The 21875-nt window shown below is 39.6% G+C and overlaps 1 protein-coding gene across 1 annotated transcript in view; it reads left to right on the plus strand.

The window, feature by feature from the left end:
* Pcsk2 (proprotein convertase subtilisin/kexin type 2) overlaps positions 1-21875 on the plus strand; it is a 230765-nt gene that overhangs the window by 23701 nt on the left and 185189 nt on the right. Inside the window, exon 2 of the mRNA XM_075962339.1 lies at positions 8331-8435. Within this exon, the coding sequence (XP_075818454.1) occupies positions 8331-8435 (105 nt within the window). The remainder of the gene's footprint in view (positions 1-8330; positions 8436-21875) is intronic.

Below are 21875 nucleotides of genomic sequence, written 5' to 3' on the forward strand. Positions count from 1 at the left end.
GTTCACTCGGTCAGTACCTTCTAGGTCCCTTTGATTTGCCTGCTGTTGTATTTTTTCTTATTAACTTTGTCATCCACTGGTAACACTCTACTAGACACACTTCCTAAATGATGAGGTACCACTTTGACCACCACCTCCACAAGTCCACTGTAAGGAAAATTTCCTTTTGCTTCCATTCAAATTTACTTTCTAAAACTCAGTAAAAAAAAATGCCAAAACAAAAATAAAATATATTTTTCCAAAACTCACTGCTACTTAACCCCAAGTTCTTCTCTAGTGTTAAAATTCTGAGATTTATAGTACCCTACTTAATAGGAAATAAAAATCTACGTCTGTGCCAACCAGCAGAGGTCAAAGTCATAGGATTCTGGGTAGCCAGAGGCATTACGGCAATGCTTTCTTTCCCTTGGTTCATGTTTTAAACTCAAATTTTAACATTATCCCAAGCACATGAATAGGGTTAAGTAGAAAATGTATTCAAGAACCATTGAGCCTGGAAAACGCACATGAAATATTTATGTTAAATATGCCCTAGAGAATCTGGTTTTTAATGAACAGGAGCTAAATTACGAAAGCTACAGTGTTCTAAAGACTTTCTCTTGCATGCCAGTCCCCTGACAGACTTGGCTGTGCTCTTGAAGGCCACCCTTTAGCCACAGACCTGATCCTAGCTCTCTCCTCCCAAGCCAAGAATGTGCCAGCACAGCTCCTATCTGAGCTGCTGGGACTGATGTCAGAAGTAGACAGATAACTAATCTTATTACAGACTTCCTAGTTGCCCTAAAAGCCAAGGAATTAAGGCATTTTTTTTTCATTTAGCTATTTCTTTCCTGCTATCTACTGCTAAGGGGGGAGGAAATCCTTAAATGTAGCAGTATAAAATAATAACTATTTCATTATAGCCACATTTGAGGATTAGAAATTCAGACAATTCAGAAAAGAAACTGTAATGGCAAAATAAGTATATGAAAATACTCAAACATTTAGAACAGAGAAACCCAAATAAGGTGGTATATTTTTCTATTACGTTGGCAAATATTTAAACACCAATCAATAGCTACCAAATTCGTGTTGTTGATACTTCAGAAAAATGGATATTTGCATCCTTCCTCTGGTTTTGGTCGATTTTGGAACATACACCCTTAGAGGAGACTTGTAGAACATACTGTTCCTTATCTCACTGAGCAATCTGGGATATAAGAAAATCTCATCTAATACAGTGACCATTGTCTGATATTGTAACAAAATAACCAACATAACCAACTTATGAAGAGAAAAGAGATTTAGGGGCTCCCAGTTTGGGAGGCTTTGTTTTGGGGTCTTTGACAAGGTAGCATATTAAAGCTGCTCACATCATCACTAAGAAGCGAAAGAAAAAAAGAGGAAGCTCCTTTCATGGCATGGACCAATGACCTGAAGACCTCTCAGTTAGCCCTACCTCTTACAGCTGTCCACCACCTCCAACAGTGAAAAGTGAGAACCAAAATGTTGACTCAAAGGCTTCTGGAAGACATTGTAGATCTCAACTATGGCACTAGCATCCTCTCAGATCCCCTTTATTTCTGTAAACTGTAGAGAAGTCCCTTCTTTCATTGCCAGTTTTATTTGAGAATTTTCTCTTATTTTTGTTCTTAAAAATAATTTCATTTTTATCATTTTTGTTATGTATTTTAAAGATTAATTTTTGTTGAACTTTATATCTTTTCTATATTCTGTTTCATTTATTTTAAATTAAATATTTTAGTTTTGTTATACTTGGGATTAGGGTGGAGCAGGATTTTACTGTAACTTGGAACTCATGATCCTCCTGCCTCAGTCTCCCTCTTGCTGGGATTACATTTCTGTGACCATTTGAACTCAACTTGCTTTTTCAAGTTTCATGGGATGTAACACTAGGCTGCTGATTCTAGATCTTTCTTTTTGTCCCTTTTCTTCTCTCCCTCCTCCTTGTCATCGTCCTCTGCCTCTTCCTACTGCCCCATCCTTCTCTTCACCCTCCTCCTTGTGTCCCAGAGACTGAGACTGATCCCAGGGCCTTAAGGGAACTAGGAAACCATGCTACCACTGAGCTACATCTCCTAATAGGCATTTTATAGCTACGAATATTCCTCTAAGCATTATTTACCTAAATTCTTAAGTTTTAGTATTCTTGTATTTGTTTTGTTCAACTCAAAATATTTTCTAATGACTCTTGTAATTTTCTTTCAATTATCAATAATTTAGTAATATATTTGTAATTTTTGTGTATTCCTGAATTGTGTGATTTTTGTTGTTCACTTAATGTCATTATAAAGTGTGATCAGACAGCATATTCTGTGTTTTCACTCTTTCTAAATTTATTGACACCCATTCAGCAACCTAGCATATGGTCTTTCCTGGAGAATATTTCATACGTATTTGAGAAGATGTAATTTCTTCTACTTCTAGACAAGTATTTTGTGCATCTGTTAATACTTCTTGGTTTATAGTTTTGTCCATGTCTTCAGTATACTCTTTGATCTCAGCCTAGCATTTCCGTCCTAATACAAGTAAGTCTTTCAAGTCTCTGTTTTCATCACCTCTCTGTCACTATAACAAAATATCGGAGATAGTTATCCTGTAGAAAGAAAGGACATATTTTGGCTTATATTTTTAGAGGTTCTGATTTGTCATGAATTGTCCCCATACCATGGTATAGAGGGTGACAGAAAAAATCTACTTACATCACAAACTACGGAAAAGAAGAAGAAAGGGCCGCTCTATGAATAAAGTACCATCACTGGGCCCCTCCTCCTGAAGACTCCACTACCTTAAAACAGCACTGCCCTGGAAATGAAGTCTTCCTAAGCACATAGGCCTGTAGCAGACATGCAAATCCAAACAACAGAACCAGCAGTGACAGACGAATAGCTTCATTTCTTCCTGCAATTCTACTGGGTTTTGTTTCATCTTTAGAGACTTTGTTAATAAGTAAATTTCATATTTTTATAGCTTCATGCTGTCTCATGGATTTATTTTTATCCTCATAAAATGTTATTCCTTGTTTCTATCAATAAATTTTGTCTTAAAATTGGTTTAGTTTGATACTTATGGAACAACACCTATTATTTTACTACTGCTTAGATAACTTATTTTTCACAGTCTTTAATTTTTGCAACCCATCTGTGTATTTGGATCTAAAATATGCTTCTAGTGCGTAGCTTATGGTACAATCACAAGCTGCACGTTTTTCTTATCAATTCTCTCAATTTAGCTTTTGATTGAAATTTTGAAACTTTTTACTAACAATGATAAGATTTACATATGTATTTTTTCTATTTCTCGTCTACATGTGTATATATTCAGTTTTGCATCACTAATTAAATACTTGAAACCAACTACTTAGAAAGTTAAACGTTTGCTTTAAGAAACACTGTGCAGAAAATCTGGAAGAGAGATTGACGCCACTGTGTTTAGGTTGATGCTCTGGGCCTTATTGTTGCTGTATTGATTTATTTGCTTTTTCATTTGGTGTATTTCCTAGACTAATTCTCTCAACTCTGACTTTTTGAGTGCTCTTCTGATCTCTCCTTGCTTAGCCTGGTAGTCAGGCAAATATTGACTGACATTTTCTTAAAGATAGTGACAATGTTTATATCTGTATCCCATTTTTAATTGGATTATTTGATTTTGATGTCTAATTTCTTGAGTTCTTTATATATTTTGTACATCAGTCCTTTGATGTGGGGTTGGTGAAAATCTTTTCCCATTCAGTAGGATGCCTTTCTGTTTTATTGACTGTGTCTTTTGCTTTGCAGAAGCTTCTCAGTTTCAGGAGGTCCCATTTATTTATTGTTATCCTCAGTGTCTATGCTACTAGCGTTATATTTAGGAAGTGATCTCCTGTGCCCATGCATTGAAGACTACTTTCCACTTTCTCTTCTATCAGGTTCAGTGTGGTCAGATTTATATTGCAGTCTTTAATCCATTTGGACTTGAGTTTTATGCGTGGGTATAGATATGGATCTATTTGCATTCTTCTACATGTTGGCATCCAGTTATGCCAGCACCATTTGCTGAAGATGCTTTTTTTTCCATTGTATAATTTTAGCTTCTTTGTTAAAAATCAGGTGTTCATAGGTGTGTGAATTGATATCCGGGTCTTCGATTCAATTTCATTGGTTAACCTGTCTGTTTTTATGCCAATACCAAGTTGTTTTCATTACTGTAGCTCTATAATAGAGCTTGATGTCAGGGATGGTGGTGCCTCTGGAAGTTCTTTGATTGTTCAGGATTGTTTTGGCTATCCTGAGTTTTTGATTTTTCCATAGGAAGTTGAGTATTGTTCTTTTGAGGTCTATAAAGAATTGTGTTGGGATTTGATGGGGGATTACATTAAATCTGTAGATTGCTTTTGGTAGGACTGCCATTTTTATTATGTTGATCCTACCTATCCAAGAACATGGGAGAATTAACAGAAGAATATCAAATGGCCAAAGACACTTAAGAAAATATTCAACATCCTTAGCCACCAGGGAAACGCAAATCAAAATGACTCTGAGATACCATCTTATACCAGTCAAAATGGCTGAGAACAAAAATATCAATGAGAACTTATATTGGAGAGGATGCAGAGTAAGGGGACACTCTTCCATTGCTGGTGGAATTTAAATTTGTGCAACCACTTTGGAAATCAATATGGTAATTTCTCAGAAAAATGGGAATCAACCTACCTCAAGGATGTGAAGTGTTCAGTTGTGTTCATAGTGGCATTATTTGTAATAGCCAGAACCTGGAAAAACATAAGTGTCCCTCAACCAAAAAATGGATAAAGAAAATGTGATACATTTACTCAAGGGTAAAAATTAATGACTTCTTGAAATTTGTATGCAAGTGCATGGAACTAGGGAAAAAAAAAACATCCTAAGTGAGGTAACCCAGACTCAGAAAGATGAGCATGGTATGTACTCACTCATAAGTGGATACTGGATGTAAAGCAAAGGATAACAAACCTACAGTTCATGACTCCAGAGAAGCTAAGTAACAAGGGGAACCCTGAGAGAAACATACATAGATCCCCCTGTGGAGGGGAAGTAGACAAGATCTCCTGAGAAAACTGGGAGAATGGGAGTGAACGGAGAAGAGAGGTAGAAAGGGGACAAGGAGGAGAGAAGTGGAGGTGGGGGTACAACTTGAGGGAATAGGATGACAGAAATGGGGGCAGAACAGAGATGAGAGCAAGGAAAGAGATAGATTGATCGACGGAGCCATTATGGGGCTAGCCAGAAACCTGGCACCAGAGAAATTCCCAGGGATCCACAAGGATGACCCCAGCTAAGACCCTAAGCAACAGTGGAGAGGATGCCTGAACTGGCCTTGTCCTCTAGCCAGACTGATGACTATCTTAAATGTCACCATAGAAACTTTATCCAGCAACTGATAAAAGCAGGGGCAGAGAATTACGGTGGAGCACTGGGCTGAGCTCCCAGAGTCCAGTAAAGAGTGAGAGGAGTGAGAATGTGAGCAAAGAGGTCAAGACCATGATGGGGACACCCACAGAAACAGCTGGCCTGAGCTAGTAGGAGCTCACTGACACCAGACTGATAGTGGGGGAGACAGCATAGCACCAAACTAGGCCTGCTGAATGTGGGTGACTAGGGCAGAGTACGGGGCCACTGGCAATGAGATCAAAATTTATCCCTACCACTTGAACTGGCTTTTTGGAACCCATTCTCTTTGGAGGGATACCTTTCTCAGCCTAGGTATAGGGGGAGGGCCTTGGTTCTGCCTCAAAGCAATGTTCTAGACTTCGTTGACTTCCCTTAGGAAGCCTTACGCTCTCTCTCTCTCTCTGCGGAGTGGATGGGGAGTTTGGTAGAGGGGGAAAATGGAGGGAACAGGAGGAGGGAAGGGAGTAGGAGCTGAGATTGGTATGTAAAATGAGAAAAGATAGTTTTTTAAAAAATAAAAAAGATAGTGACTGTGTAAGGGTTTCTTATCTTTGCTGGCAGGCTTTAGATACATCTTAGGGCACACCTTTTATGCTCAGGCAGAAGTTTGCAAGTCTGTTTTGACCTTCGACTTCTTTTTCCGTAGAGTTTCAAGATCAGTCAGAAGTGAACATTTGAGATCGTTTTGGGTATTTTCTGGTTACTCGAACAGTTCTCTCATATGTGACACCTTCTAAGTCTCTACAAACATCGTGACTGGCCAAACCTCTGTGAATGTGTCTCTCTCCATATTTTTCTTTGCAGTTTTCGGGCCAGTTATACATTGACCACAGTTCCTAGTTTAAGAAGTTGTGGTGTTAGGTAATTGCCACAAACTACCTTCAACACATGCTCCAAATATAAAACCTTTCTCAGTGAACAATGTTGGAGTCATATAACAAACTTTAGCCTTATAAATAGGACTTTCTGGATATCTTCCTGTTATCTGGGAATGGGGCTTCTTGAATGACTCCAATCTTGGGCACATCCCCCTGTGTCTGTTAAGTTGCTATTTTACACACATACTATGGTGGCTGAGATGACTTTGAAGCCATCTGCTTTCAAAGAAACCATAGAATTTGGCATCAGTGGGCAAACGGGACATGTTATAAACCCCACAAGTCTTTGGTTAATATTATTGGCAGAGTACTGTCTTGCTTGATTAAATGTTCCTCAGGAGGCTTCAAGCTTCCTGTTAATTTTCCGAATTCTGAAATGGTTGCTTGGCAATTGTTTCCAGTGCTTCTGTGAAAGTGATTCTTGAAGCTCCTCAACTCATCATTCTTGAAGGTCTCGCTGTCCCCAAACACAGAAGCGTCTTCAATTATTAAACAAGAAAGAGAGGAATGAATGTCTAAGAATACATCAGCAATGGAAAGTCTAAATACATCATGGTATCTCTTGTGTCATAGCAACAGCTACCAACAGAGAGGTAAAAGAAGAGTGTGTAATAACATGTGAGGGGTAGATGAAAAACTATTTTATATAATAATGCCTAATAGTTACAATATATGTGAGCAAAAATTAACTCATATATTTAAGAAAATAATAGTTTTCTCCTGACAGTGGATTGACTTAGAAAAGAAAAGGAAAAATATTGTCCATTATGTCCATTAAGCCAAATACTACTAATAAAGAAAAGGTGACTTTTAAAAAAAATCCAGTTCTTTTGTCTATTCTATTTGTGTTTTCCTTAGTTTTCTCAATCTACTATATTCTCCTTTTATAATGATGATAGTTAATTAAGAAATATTTGTGCCACACTGAGTCCCTACTTGATGTGAAAGTTCTCAATAAACCTCAATTAATTTTGAAAAGCTTCTTTCAAAGCATTCACCTCCTCTTCCCTTTCCTTCTAAGCACTTGGTTGGAACACACACCTATAGTTTACCATCAAATGTTTTGAATGGTGGAACACTTTAATTCAGGAACCCCTTCAAAAATCTCATGCAAACCATGTGTCTTCTCTCCAATAAAAATGGACATATGCCCATTATTTTCTTAGTTGTGAAGCATTTGGTTAAATTAACTGTTCAGAATAAGTACTACAAGCAACATATTTTCATCACTATGAAGGCATGTGAAAGAGTAACAGAGATTTGGAAACCTTGGAGATATATATATATATATATATATATATATATATATATATATATATATATATGCATGCAAAGGAGAAAGAGAGAGAGGGTCCTAGAAGAAGGTAACTTGCCCAAGAACCTACTGTTAGATGATAACAAACATGGGCAACATTCAGGAGTTCAAGCTTTTCTCAGGGCTCTTCCCTCAAGTTGCCTGGGGCCATAGACCAAATGGCAATGCATGCTAGAGCTTCTGTAACTCGTAGAGAAAGACAAGCTCTCCTTCCTGTGGCTTCTTCTCTGGTCTTGGCACTCACACTTGATTGCAGGTGCCCTTGGAATGTAGGAAAGCAGTGTGGAGCCTTCCCCGGCACCCAGCAGGCACTTGTCCGATTTAAGGGACCACACTGTTCCCAACCAGATGAGAGGTACCAAAGAGACACAGGGGACCCCAAGAGAGATTAGGTAATTGGTCTGTAAGAGTACTTAGACACAGCACAGCCCTGGGGCATCTGGGTACTATGTGCTGTATAAGCACTTTCTGGAAGAGGAGGTTGGAGAATTTGGTGTGTGTGTGAGTGTAAAGACAGGGTTGTAAAAGCTACAACTTGGGAGAATAAAAAAAGCATTTGAAGAAAGAGAAAGAAATAGGTACCAGATATGCAGTAAGGAAAGCAAGAGCACAGAGGTTTGGAGTCTAACAAGAGATCTGAGCTGTGTCCTCACACAGTTCCTGCTTGTGTACATATCATTATGCCAATCCAGAAACTAACTACCCTCCTGTCTGCTTGGCTTTCCACAGCTCCCCTTTGCAGAAGGCCTGTATCACTTTTATCACAATGGCCTTGCAAAGGCCAAAAGAAGACGCAGCCTACACCACAAGCAGCAGCTGGAGAGAGACCCCAGGGTGAGTTTTGCCCAAAAACCTGCGTCTTGATCTCTACCGCCACACCAGAACTCACCTGGTGGATACACGGATACTGAGGGCAGGCGGGGGATGTTGAAATGCTGCAGCTTTGTCTGTTTTGATAGAAGCAATGGATCTTTGGAAGACACCATGGATTCGTTGCTCCTGTTTAGTGCACAATAAATAACCCTAGGTTATTCCTAAGGATAGGAATGGGGAAGGCACTCAGGGGCTTCATTCCCTTTTCTTCTTATTTTCTTATTATTACATGGAGATTGCAGATTGCCTAGAACCATGTTTTGGCCTGTGGTGATGGAAAGACACACAGTGGTTTACTGAGTTGCTTATGGTAGGTTTCTGGTGGCAAATTTGTGCTTTGAAAAGGTTTCTGTGTTTCCTATTATGAAAAGAACAGTATGCAGACCAGTAGATGACGCTCAGCTCTCCACAGGCCCTAGGTGTCTCAGCATCCATGCATGGCTGTGGCTGAAGACCTCAGTCGGCTTTCTTCCCTTGTATCTTCTTCTACTGGCCTATCTGATCCTCACTCCTCATCATCTTTTTTGTTTAATTTAGTAATATTTTAATTAAAATATAGTTATAAAATTTTCCCCTTCCCTTTCCTGCCTTCAGTCTGTTCCTTCCCCTTTGCTCCTTCTCAAATTCCATAACCTCTCTTTTTTAATTATTGCTATATTTTTATAAAAAACTTAAATATAAATACAACCTGGTGAGTGAGTCCACTTAGTGTCTCACATATAAATTATATATATATATAATTTTATGAAAGACCACTTGGTATTGGATAACCCACTATGAATTTCTGGGGGAAATTTGTTCTCTCTCCTTCAGTAGTCCTAAGTTGCCTGTAAGTAATCAGTGGATGACTAGGAATATCTGTAGGTCTATGTCTAGACATTCAACACCATGAACCTCCTCCATGTTTGGATGTCTATTGGTGCTGTCTTTGTTCAGGTCTTGCTTAGGCAACCATATTGCTAAGATTTCATGGGTACATCTTCCATGGAATTTCTAGGAGATACAGTCTCACAGAAGACTCCCTGGTCCTTTGACTCATATAATCTTCCTGCCCCCTTCTTTCCTGATGTTCTCTGAGTCTTGAGTTCAGGGATTGTACAGCAGGTGTGTCCACCCCATGATCAGTCATTCTCTGCTTTATGACAGTTATGAATCTCCATCTGCTACAAGGAGAACTCAGCTGTCTTTTTAATGTTTATGATCTCCATCTTTTACCTATGATTTTTATTTCACTCTTGGACTCCAGATCTTATTTTCAACTCCCTCAGAATGGTAAAGTTTGTTTTCCCAACCACATGTAAGATCTTAGCCAAGAGGAGTTCTCTCCAGTGTTCGTACTTCTTCTCTTCAGAACAGGAACTTTAGCCATCACGGCCTTCTTCCTCCTCGAATCTCCAACTACCTCATGTACCTATACACTCAGTACATTGGAGATATCCCAGTTTCTCTTAGGCAAGTTCTTAAAGGCAGTGTACCACTAAGGTCAAGTTTCAGTCTCTGCTTTGAAGGCAGTGCAACCTCTTTCTTATGACTCTTGAGGCATCTACAATAAGTGGGTAAGATGTTTGAGTTAGGGATTGGTAAAGACCCCTCTTTAGTAAGTAGACCTGGGAATTTATTCTTCTGAAACTGATCAACATTTCATCAGTTTTAATTGGGGCTTTAACTAGAAAGTAAAGGCTTCCAAGCAAGTCACCAGATAATAGGCCACAGGTAATTTTGTTTTACTCCTTAACACAGGTCTTTCCATGTGGCCTGAGGGAAATTTTGATTCGGAGAAGCCATTTTATCATTCATTGCCTTTGCAATAATAACCAAGTGTCTAATGCCGAGTCTGTTGTGTACCTCACCACCATGACTCAAGGGAAGAGCTCTCTTTCATAGCCTTGTCCTTGGCTTTAGTAACTAACAGCCCAGGGACACCTTTGGACATGTTGGAAGGGATCTTATTGATATCATTTTTTAATCCAATGTGAGTACCACTGGGCAAAGATCACCCAGATATATTATGAAACAGGTTTTCCCTCATGTCAACTATGCCCAATCTTGCCTATGATGGCCAATCAGTTTCCTTTCACTTATATAATGATACAGAAGCCCTATTAGTTTCTCTCCTTCAGTAGTTCAAAGGCATTGCCTCCTACGTACTCAAAAACACATAAAAGGAATGAGGCCAAAACAGAAAGAGGCTTTTAAGTCCAGGCTGGCTGAAAGCAGAACTGAAGAGCAAGATGTCTGCAAGGCCATTGTTTGGATCAGGGAGATTATGTGAGGCCACTAAACTGAGATTATTTCATTTGAAATGTTTTATAGCATGGTGATTCTTGGTGTCATGTGATGTTTACAAGAGGGAAGATAATGAGATGGGTTGATAATAAAGAAGGAGTTCACATCTTGATAATTCTATTTATTTTTCTTTCTTCTTAAAACATTACCCATGATCACTAGCAGGGGCATCTGCTCCCTTTCGTCATGCATTTTAAGTGTCCTAGAAGCCAACTACCGGCACCTAGTAGAATTAAACATCTACCCTACCCATAAAAGCCCACAGAAGTCATCAGGGAAACTAGTCAAGATTAAATAACCTGAATGCTGTCAATCATGAATTCATTTTAGGAAAATAAATAGAGCATGAAGTTCTCATAAATCTTTAATGTAAAAAAAAAGTTCATCTTTGTTTTTTTTTGAAACACAAAAGTCTTCTTATAACTGCTTCATTTCAAAACATTACATTAAGGATCAGATCTTTTCTGTGTGATGTTCTTATGGCCACACAATGTTAGGAATCTGCAGAGGTCAGGATTGTCAGACACTGTTCTTAAAGCAAAATCATCAGTGAGCATTGCAAAAGCTGCAATGTGAAAATGCATGCTGAGGCTTTATAAACCTTAAACAAAAATGTGTGCATGTATAGTTTGGGAGTAATGCAAGGACATGTGGCTTGGGGGTATGCCAGCTTCAGAATTTGTGCGAGCTAGTTTTATAACAGCTGACGCAAGCTATAGTAATCAGAGAGGAGAAAACCTCAACTGATAATATGTCTCCATAAGATGGGGCTGCCTCAGCTCCTGCCTCCAGGTTCCTTCCCAGTTTGATTTGTTTTCCTGACTTCACTGGAAGTTCCAGTGAAATAAACCCTTTACTCCCTGAGTTGTTTTGGTCATGGTGTTTTATCCAGCAATAGTAACCCTGACTAAGACAGGGTTACTAAGCATACACAGGCAGATTGTGGAGTCCAGTTCCATTCAGACCACCACACCTCAGCTCAAATTCAAGCACATTTCCTGTTATGAAATGCTGTGTTTGGCTGTACACAAAATTTTCTTCTCATACAGAAACACAATGGTTTAATGATGGAAATCAAAGACTTTCAGTATTTTCCTACCAGCATTCCTCAGCATGTATCAAATTAGTATAGCATTAGATTGCATTGTATTATAATATTTGATTTCAAAAATTGCTGTTTGATCTGATGACTTGAGTTTCAAAAAAAATATTGAATGAATTTTGGCTGAGGCAGAATTTCCAACAATTTCTCTAATAGACTGAAACACTATTTTGTACTACGTGTTTATGAAAAGAGGCCAATTAAAAAATAAAAGCATCTATCAACTCTGAGAAACATTTAAAATGCTTAATCAAATATTTAGCCAAGATTTAATACTGTAAGCAGAAACAAATATATCCAAATATGCAAATATCCATGCTCAATATGCAAATTTGCCCTCATGTTTACTAAATGCCAAAATTATAGGTGTACCAGAAAAACTATCTTAAAATAAATGTCTTTATGATTTGTTATCATTAAATATTGGGTTTGTGTAACTATTTTATGTTTCTTGATACTCAGACTCGTGTAAAAAGAAATCTTGAATACAAAATGATCATGAGTTGAAAAAGTTAAGAAGTCCCATCCTATACCAACCAATTCCATCTGTGCATGTCACCTCAGCTCCATCCTTCATGGCCCCTTTACTCCCTGTCTGTGACCTGTAAATGGTAGCATAAAGCCCAAGGGACTGCAAGCAAGCAAAAGATGGGCGGAGTTACTATGAGCTCTTGGGGCTGCATTCATCTAGGCAGCTGTTTGGCCTAAGAAGCCAGGATCCATTACCATACCCAACAGTACATGAGAAGGACAAGCAGCTGATAGGATAAAGATGGATGAGTGCAGCAGGTTTCTCTCTGTGCTTGCTTTGTCTGTAGAATAGAAATTTCCACAATGCCCCTCCACTTAGCATGAGTGAAAACTAGATAAAAATGCTAAGAAGGGGCCCTAACATGCCACCATTAATACACCATTAATATGCAAACATGTATATAACTTCAAAATTATTCTCTCTTCCAGTTTTTTCCTCTGTCAAATTATTGGCATACTATTGAGTATCATGACTAAATTTGTGTGTTGTTTGTCTCTTTGATGTCTTTATGTAGTGTGTATCTGAATATACAGTAGACCTTCCATAAGTAATGGCTGAATAAATAAATGATAATCAACTTCGTTTTAAATCATAAAAATCCTTCCCTACTTATTTTTTATCATTATTCTAAAATATATATCTAGGTAACAGAAGTATTGTCTTCTACCTAGTGAGTCATTTGATGCATTCATAATCAGGGGTAAAGGAGGACAGTTGTTATTTCATTTCTTCCAAGCTTACCCCTAACAACTCACATGATGGACCATTTTTATTTTCTAAAATATTGTATAGTGTATTCCTAAGCATATTGATAATCATGGCACAACCATGGACATACGCATATGGAAAGTTTAGGTAGTGAACAGGATTTGAAGATGTGATAAATCAAACTCTGAGATGAAACAATGAAAATAAAAATGCATTTTCAATACCTTGTTCAAAAAGAAACTAATGAACTGTTCTCTGCCATTTTCAAACCTTCCTGAGATTTGTCTAACTTCTTTAGAGCAGCGTCAGTAAATCTCAAAGTCAAACCTAATTGTGGTCCCCAGTTAACGTATCAAAGTCGCATAAATTCTGCAAGACCTTGAACTATTGGAGAATCAATTTCTTTAAGATGATGCTTGTTTCACAGATCTCCCTATCTAGCTTGTACATAGATTTTTAAAGAAAAAATATAACTGAAACGCATGGGGAACTCACGCTCCTTTATGAGCAAAAGACACTCATTGAATGGAAGCCAAGTGATTTGATAAAGAAATAATCTGTGGTTTATTTATTGAAAGAAGTTATATTTGGCTTAAGATTACAATGTTTATTTTATTTTCTAAGCAATCTACTAGATCATACTATTAATCCCCAAAACTCATTTTTAGATTTTAGACCTGTTTCAGTTTTATACTTGAGAAACTTCTAGAAAGGACTAGAAATGGAGCACAGCATTAGAACATTTAGCCCAATATATGAAGCCTTGAACCGGATCTTCAGAAAAGGAGAGAGAAAAAAAGAGAGCAGGAGGGAAGGAGAGAGGAAGAAGAAAGGAGAAGGGAGGAAAGGACAGTCTGCCAGTCCATTAAAAACATCCCCTGTTTCTCATGTCCCAAGAAATGGATAGGGCAATTTCCTAGATTCTTCCTCTTCCATATGGCTAGCATCCAGTCACATGATCTGAGCCTTCTTTTTTAACGATCTGTTTTTGAACATGTTTGTGACATTATTCTGGTATCCTAATAATGCATAAAAGTTTGTTTCTATTGATGATAGAATCGCTTCAAACATTCACAGTCTTATCTCGGAAACAAGAGAGAGTATGCCTGTTCTTTGAAATGAGCCAGCCATGATTCATGTGACTTGCTTGTAAAAGTCTGAGCTAATAGAAAGACCAGACTTTCTTTGTTCATGTGATTTAAACAATAGGATAATTGGTATTGTTTTTAAAGATGGGTTTATAGTCACAATGGACACTTGGGAGACTGACAAAAACTGAGAATACCTTGTAATTGCTGCAACTTCTTTCCTGACTTGATGCACTAATGTACTGGTGATTAATTGAATGCAGTGATTTAACCTTAATTAGTGAAGATCTTACTCAGCTATGTGCAGACTTGGATCAGAAAAGTAAAGTGAGCTATGAAGGAGCCCATGAAAATAACAGAGCCATGATATAGCAATTCAGCCGTAATTCACACACCTTCTGAACAAAACATGTTGGAACCTCATTATTCAAAGCAAGCCAAGACATTCATGTGCCTCCTTCCCACAGCAGCTACATAAAATTTTGTCACAACGGCTAAACTATTAGCTCCCAATTCTTTTCAAAGACATTGAATTTATCATCATTTTTTTAAATAAGGACAAGTCATTGGAAGGCACTATGGTCCAGCCACAATCATTCCTTGGAATTATACTGATGAAAATTTTTATTACTTGAATTAAAAATGGGAGAAAGGAGGAAACACCATCTCATATCAATTCAAACAGAAACAATACCACCAAAGAAAGTCTCCTTTCCAACTTTTGTGCTGGCCAAGCTTTCTTCCAGGGGACGGCTAACAAAATTCGAGGTCTCTCTCCTTAACATCACTTAGAATGTGTAATAGTCTCTCAGGCTCAGCATTGAGTATAGTATAGTATAGTATAGTATAGTATAGTATAGTATAGTATAGTATAGTGTCTACTTAAAAGAATGTTTTTACAAATGGACTATTTTCCCTCATAGTATTGCTTCTAAAATGGTGAGGCTTCCTGTCTTGAGATTCTGCTCAAAGAAATGTTTAGGAACTGCAATAGCATTAAAATATTAATATATACCATAGTCTTATATAATTTAGATTAAGTGAATAGACTGAGCTATGTAGAAATGGGAAAAGGAAGAAGGAACTGATAATGGCAGGTTCTTGGCTCACTCCGCTGCTGGGTTATTCTGTGCCCTACCATGACCAGAAACTGAACAATGAGATAGCTAAGCATGAAGCTGGCCTCAGTTCCTAGTGACTCTCACTGTTTCTGGAAGAGAGATTACAACATTTGAAGATAATACTTTAAATACAAAATATTTCCTGAATACAAGCTGACTTCATCTGCTATGGGAGCAATGGGACATGACCAGGTTCCAAACTTCCACACTTGCAGAATATTGTCTCAATATTTATGTCTAACTTCCCCCAAGGAATTTTCAAAGTTAATTTTAACCATGCATAATTTCCACTTTACATGTTTTAGAATTCAATCCCTGAGGTGTGATTTCTCGATGAAAAAGTAAACAAAGATGGTATCGTCACTTGGATTTCCTAGAAACATGTTCTGAGAAGTAGAGTCATGTACAGTTTTCTTGGGGAATGGGGCGGGTAGGGGTCAACAGAGGGAGACATTGACCTTGGAATGTGCCAGTAAGAAGCTACCTCCATCAATCCTACAGATCTGAAGGCAGCCATGTCCTTTCAGAGGATCTTAACTTGTGATAAGGAAGCAGGCTTGTGTGCTCCGGTGTTGACCAGATGATTGGCATTCCTTAAAGCATCTTAGAGACTCACGTCCTGCTGCCAAAGGCAATATAGAGTCAAAGGCAAAGTGTGGACCATCCTCAGCAGCTGGGGATGTGGGTGGCTCTGCAAAGTGACCTGGGAATGCACCACAGTGCCCACCAGAGCTGGTGTGCCCAATGAGCTCAAATTGTCTTCTGAAAAGGGAAGAAGCTCACGCTGGACTCAGAAGAAATGTTGTGCAAATAAGCCTGGCGTTCAGAAACACAGCCAACACCCACATGCCCTTTAGGAAACATGTTCAGACCCAGTGCAGTCTATGATTTCCTATTCTTTCCCAGTTCCATCCATCTCATTTTCACATGGGATAGGTCAAGGGAGGCTAAGTAATGCCCTTGAAATGATCTAGGGCTGATGAGCTCACAAAGAAAGGTCTCTTTTGCTCAAAAGTAGCATGCCCTACAGAGTCAAGCTGTCCCTACTCGTCTCAGCCCCTCACCTCACCCTACCAGTCTCCTCCAGAGCTCACTGTAAACTCAGGGGAAAAGCCTGAATCCGTGGCTAATGACCTTGACCACATTTTGAGCCCAGATGCTGAAGCTGTGAGATTCAAGCGGAGCAGCTCCTGGTTTCGCCTCCCATCTGGCAGCCAAATCCATTTCCTAGACACGGTGTCAAGAGTCCAGCAGGTGTTTATAAGTGATGTGTTTTCAGGGTGACTTGGCAGCATCCAGATATGAACATGATGGGAGGGTGGGGAGAATCAAAGTTAGGTGCCTACGTATGTGCCCACATTGGTGGGAAAGGCTCTTCTGCCTAAATCCACTGGTTTTATCTTGCAACAGGGAGCGACTTCCAGTCTCCCCTCTGGGCATTGCAGATGTGCCTGGCTTCCAGCCTCAGTGCTCTGCTGCTATTGATACTATAATTAACTATTTGTGGGGAGCTTGGGAGAAGTATTTACTACAGCTCCAAAGAGGCAGAGGAAAGCTGCCAGTGAGTGAGACTGGTTATTTCCCTAGACGTGAGCACATTTTCAAATGATAGCTGCTATTCTTGCTGTTATCCTTCATAGAGAAGGGGCAGGAGCACTCTGGGGATGCTGTGAGAAAATCCAGACAGCTCTCGGCAGCTGCAAGTTTCACTGGGAGGAATCTAAGGGTGTATAATATAGAGCTTAAACTAGCCTCAAACTCACTGTGTGGCCCAGCATAGCCTCAAGCTCTACCTTTCTGCCTCAGCTTCCCACGTGCTGGGGTTACAGGGGTGCATTAGTAAGCTTGAGCCACATGCATCACCCTTCTAAATCACAAAACGGACTTCCAGAGATGAGCTAGTCAACTTTTAGGATTTCCCAAGAGAAAGCATAAGTGAATGGAGAGCAAATTTCTCCTGTCTTGCCTTAACAAGTTCTCTCCGTGTCTGTCCCCAAAACACAAAAAGAAATGTCTTCATACACCTAAAAATGCCCCTATTACATGCTCTAAAAGTGAACATTTTGTGTATGCTTATTAAACTCTCCATGTAACTCCTTTCTGGATGCTTGCTAAAGAAGCACCTATTTACTGAACCCTACATAGGTGCTGGGCACTGTTCGGGTCCCAAGATACAACAGTGGATACAATAAAGCCCTCCTCCCACAAAGCTTGAGTACTAATGAGGAAGAAAGGGAAAAGCATAAAACTCCATGACTGGTGGGGGAAAAAAAAGACGACCAAGTATTATAAGGATGAATCGAGTAGAGCAGGAGGAAGGGAGCACACCATGGGAGGGATGCTCCTACCTATAAAAGACATCTAGGGCTAGGTATCATGGTAAGGTTACATTTAAAATAGAGTCAGAGCTGGTAAGAGGTGATTTATGTGTAGATCAGGAGATGGAGGGTCCAGGGAGAAGAACAAGCAAGAAGAAAAGACCTGGCGTCCAGAGACACACAGTATGTTTTAGAAATAGCAAGGTGTGCTCTAGGAATGGTAGGAAGGCTGCAAAGCAATGAGCCAAAGAAGGAAGAGATGTGATCAGATAGGAGAAATGGGGCAAGATCTTGGGCAGTACTAACCAGTAAGGTCAGAAACTCTGTAAGTCCATGGGTGTATCAGCCTGTGGGCCAAAAAAAAAAAAAAGTGACCAAGTAGCACAGAGGAATAGAAGAGCAAGGCAAACTGATTGCAATGCTTTAGGAGGAGAAAGGCGGGTAGCTTAAGTTCCTAGAAGTGGTAACACTGGTGAGAAACAAGCGAACGTAGGCATATTCTATGGAGGGAGTCTTCAAATTTTCCAATGCCTTTGTTGATGGGTTAGATAAGAAGAGAAAGAGAACGCAATGTGACTCCAAAGATGGTGACCTGCTTTGCTGCGGAGTGGAAATAGTACTCAGCTGACAAAGACAGGGCCAGGAGCAGGTTAATGGCAATGGGTAGGCAATGTGAGTTTATATTAAGCATGTTAACATCTATCAGGTACGCAAGTAGAGATGCAACATGAACAAATGGCCATAGGATCTAGGAGAGAGGTCACAGGTGAGGCATCCCCTGGGAGTCACCTGATTATTGGTAGAATTAGATGCCATGAGAATGGTAGTTGAAATTGCCTGAGAAATTTTAGTAATGTTCTCAGAGAAGATGAGTAAGAATGAGACTTAGAAAATGGCAAAATGTAGGGTCCCAGGGAAGAAGACTGGGGACCTGCAGAAGAGATAACAACAAGGCAAACCATGTAGCCAGAGGTGCAGAAGTTAAATAAGAACAATCCAGTCAGTATTTTCTAAAGCATCCACATTTGAAAGACTAAACTAGCCTTTCCTATGGTTATTTATTATTGAAGATGTCAATATCATTTCATTTTTCACTCATCTATTTTTCAATCATCCCCAAATGATACTGAAATCCATAGTGCATAGATAAATTTATGAAATAAAATTGGTGGCATGAAATCTGCTGGACACTGCTGTGGTTGGTTAGACAGTGAACAGTAAGACAGGGAGTCACGTTTGAGAAGTTTGAGAAGGACAAGCACCAAGCTCAAGTCAGGGCTAAGAAGATGGTCCAGTCATTAAGTGTTTAACAGTGAGCATGTAGACCCATGGTGCATCCCTAGAACCCATGTGGGAAAAACAGCTAAGAATGGTAAGTCCTAGTTATACTCAGAGTACTGGAGAGGCAGGTACACAGTGATCTCTGAGTTTGCTGGACAGCCAGCCTGGTCTGATGGTGAACCCAGGTCAATGAGATTGTCTCAAAAAGGAAGGCAGATATTATGTGAGAAATGGCTCTTTCTGAGAAAGTTGTCCTCTGACTTCAATACACACACTCCAAAACAGATATCTGCACACACATGTACAATTACACACAAAACACAGCGCAACACACAGAGAGAGACACACACACACACAGAGGAATGTGCAGGCCCTCTCACAGAGAGAATTCAAATTAAACAAAGAAATACCTTAGGAAGAAGACCTGATTCCATAACTGCATGGCAAAGTTACCAAGAAAGAACCTCTGATGTGGTGAGGAGATTGACATCCGGAAGCTCCTTTTATTTTTTTTCACATTTTTTTATTTTTTTTAATTTATTTATTTATTAAAGATTTCTGCCTCCTCCCCACCACCGCCTCCCATTTCCCTCCCTCTACCCCCATCAAATCCCCCTCCCTCATCAGCTTGAAGAGCAATCATGGTTCCCTGACCTGTGGGAAGTCCAAGGACCACCCACCTCCATCCAGGTCTAGTAAGGTGAGCATCCAAACTGCCTAGGCTCCCCCAAAGCCAGTAATTCGCGATCCTAGAAAAGCTAAATAAGAAGGTGAATCCAAAGACAAACATATAAGCATCCTCCTGAATATTAACCTTCAGCAAGCGATGAAAGGAGACAGAGACAGAGACCCACATTGGAGCACCGGACAGAAATCTCAAGGTCCAAATCAGGAGCAGAAGGAGAGAGAGCACGAGCAAGGAACTCAGGACCGCGAGGGGTGCACCCACACACTGAGACAATGGGGATGTTCTATCGGGAACTCACCAAGGCCAGCTGGCCTGGGCCTGAAAAAGCATGGGATAAAACCAGACTTACTGAACATAGCAGACAATTAGGACTACTGAGAACTCAAGAACAATGGCAATGGGTTTTTGATCCTACTGCATGTACTGGCTCCTTTTAGTTTTAAGGAAAAAGCCAAGGGAAAGATAAGTTCTGCTGGAAACCAGCAGAGGGAAAGTGTTAAATTCCAACTAAGGAAAACGAAGACCCAGCTTATAATGATGGACCCCTCAGCATATGGATTTCAGAAAAACAACGTTCTTAAAATAATTTCTTTGTTAAGATTCAAAACCCTAACTAGAAAATAATTTCTCACTGGGGTCACTGTTCCAAATGTAATGAATTTTATTCAGTATTTAGCTGAAAATAACTGAATGTTCCTCACTGGTAACATGAACGAGTATATAAAAGTCTATCCCACTACTAAATATTCCTAAAATAATATTTTGGATGAAAAAGATAGGCTTGAATTTGTGGTTCCTTGTAAAGGTATTTGTTTTGTCTTCGGAGTTCCCATCTATTGTTCCTAAGCTGCTTTAACCCATGGCATCTTTGTGACCATGTTCTTCGTCTGTAAAAGGGCTGGATACTGTGAATCCCAATCAAGGGAATATTTTAAAGCAAGTGCAGTCAAATCCCTGCCATTTCTATATAAATGCAAGTCTTATGGGTTCAGGAGAATACAAGGGAATGAAATCAGGTCCAGAAATAATAAAACAGCAACTAGACAATGATATTCGTGTCTGAATAACAGCCCCACTTCTGAAGTTTATCTAATTGGCTTGCCGTTATCTGTATTGAAAAGGTTGTATTTTCCATCTTCTCTGTGGCAAATATGTCTCATTTAGCAATTAAAAAAACATATTGCCTGAGAGAAAATAGGTAAGACAAAACAATATTCCGTTCCCTGAAAGAGAAGAATGACCCATCTCCAGGTATTAAAGAATTTCTTAATGGGTGTTAGTTGTAAAGACTTCTCAGAAAATCCACATGAGAAAACCCATCAGAAAATGAAAGCAGAGCAAAACAATCAAAGCCAGCTGTGAGGAAATAAACCCACATAATTGTCTATCTGGGGAGAAAGGAGCATGAGGAAGTCTGACCCGAGGTTGCTCTGGGGTTTGATGCTACTTCTAACACCAGTTGGAATAGCTGTTGTTAGCCACTAGTGCACACCTTCAGTTCCCATCTGCGTTATGTGAGGACTGTGGAGCAGGAGGTCTCTCAGCCTCCCCTTTGCTCTTTAAGGCTTTGGTTCCTTAAAACTCTGAAGCTTCTCCAACTGGTTGAAGCCAAAGCCAGGACAGAACCCCAGATAGTCTCACCAGCTCACGATCCTTCCTTTGCATGTTTTTGTTCCCACTGATGAACGCAGGGTCTCCTCTGACTGGCACTGAAACCTGCTTGGAAGACCTACTACCGTTTACATGCTAGGACCTTGTCTTTTAGATAGCATTTCAAACCAAGGTTAGCAGAGCCCTGGGCATGGATCTCTCCTCCAAGGGGAAACTTTACATGGTGAGATAAAGGTCATTCACTTGTTCAAATAAAATAACTGTTCAACTGAGCTTTATAAATTGGAACTCAGTGTGAGATTTTATTTGGTGTGGTGGGTGAATGGGAATGGTGTTCCCTCTACTAAAAAATAATGTTTGAGGACTGGTGAGGTGGCACAGCCAGGGAAGGTACGTGCAGTCAAACCTGATGCCTTGCTCCTTCACTCTGCTGGTAAGAAGAAAGAACCAACTCCTACAGTTGCGTTTTGGCTTCATGGCGCAACACACACACACACACACACACACACACACACGCACAAAAAAGTAAAAATATAATTATCGTGGTGTTTGGAAATAACTGCCTCTTTAGTGGACAGAACAGGGATGAAGGCTGCTGAAAAGAAAATGCATGCTGTCAGCAAAGAAGCAACAGTCCACTTCCTCTGCTACCACCTCCCAAATCAG

The sequence above is a fragment of the Microtus pennsylvanicus genome, chromosome 2, assembly GCF_037038515.1.
Source record: "Microtus pennsylvanicus isolate mMicPen1 chromosome 2, mMicPen1.hap1, whole genome shotgun sequence".
NCBI lineage: Eukaryota > Metazoa > Chordata > Mammalia > Rodentia > Cricetidae > Microtus > Microtus pennsylvanicus.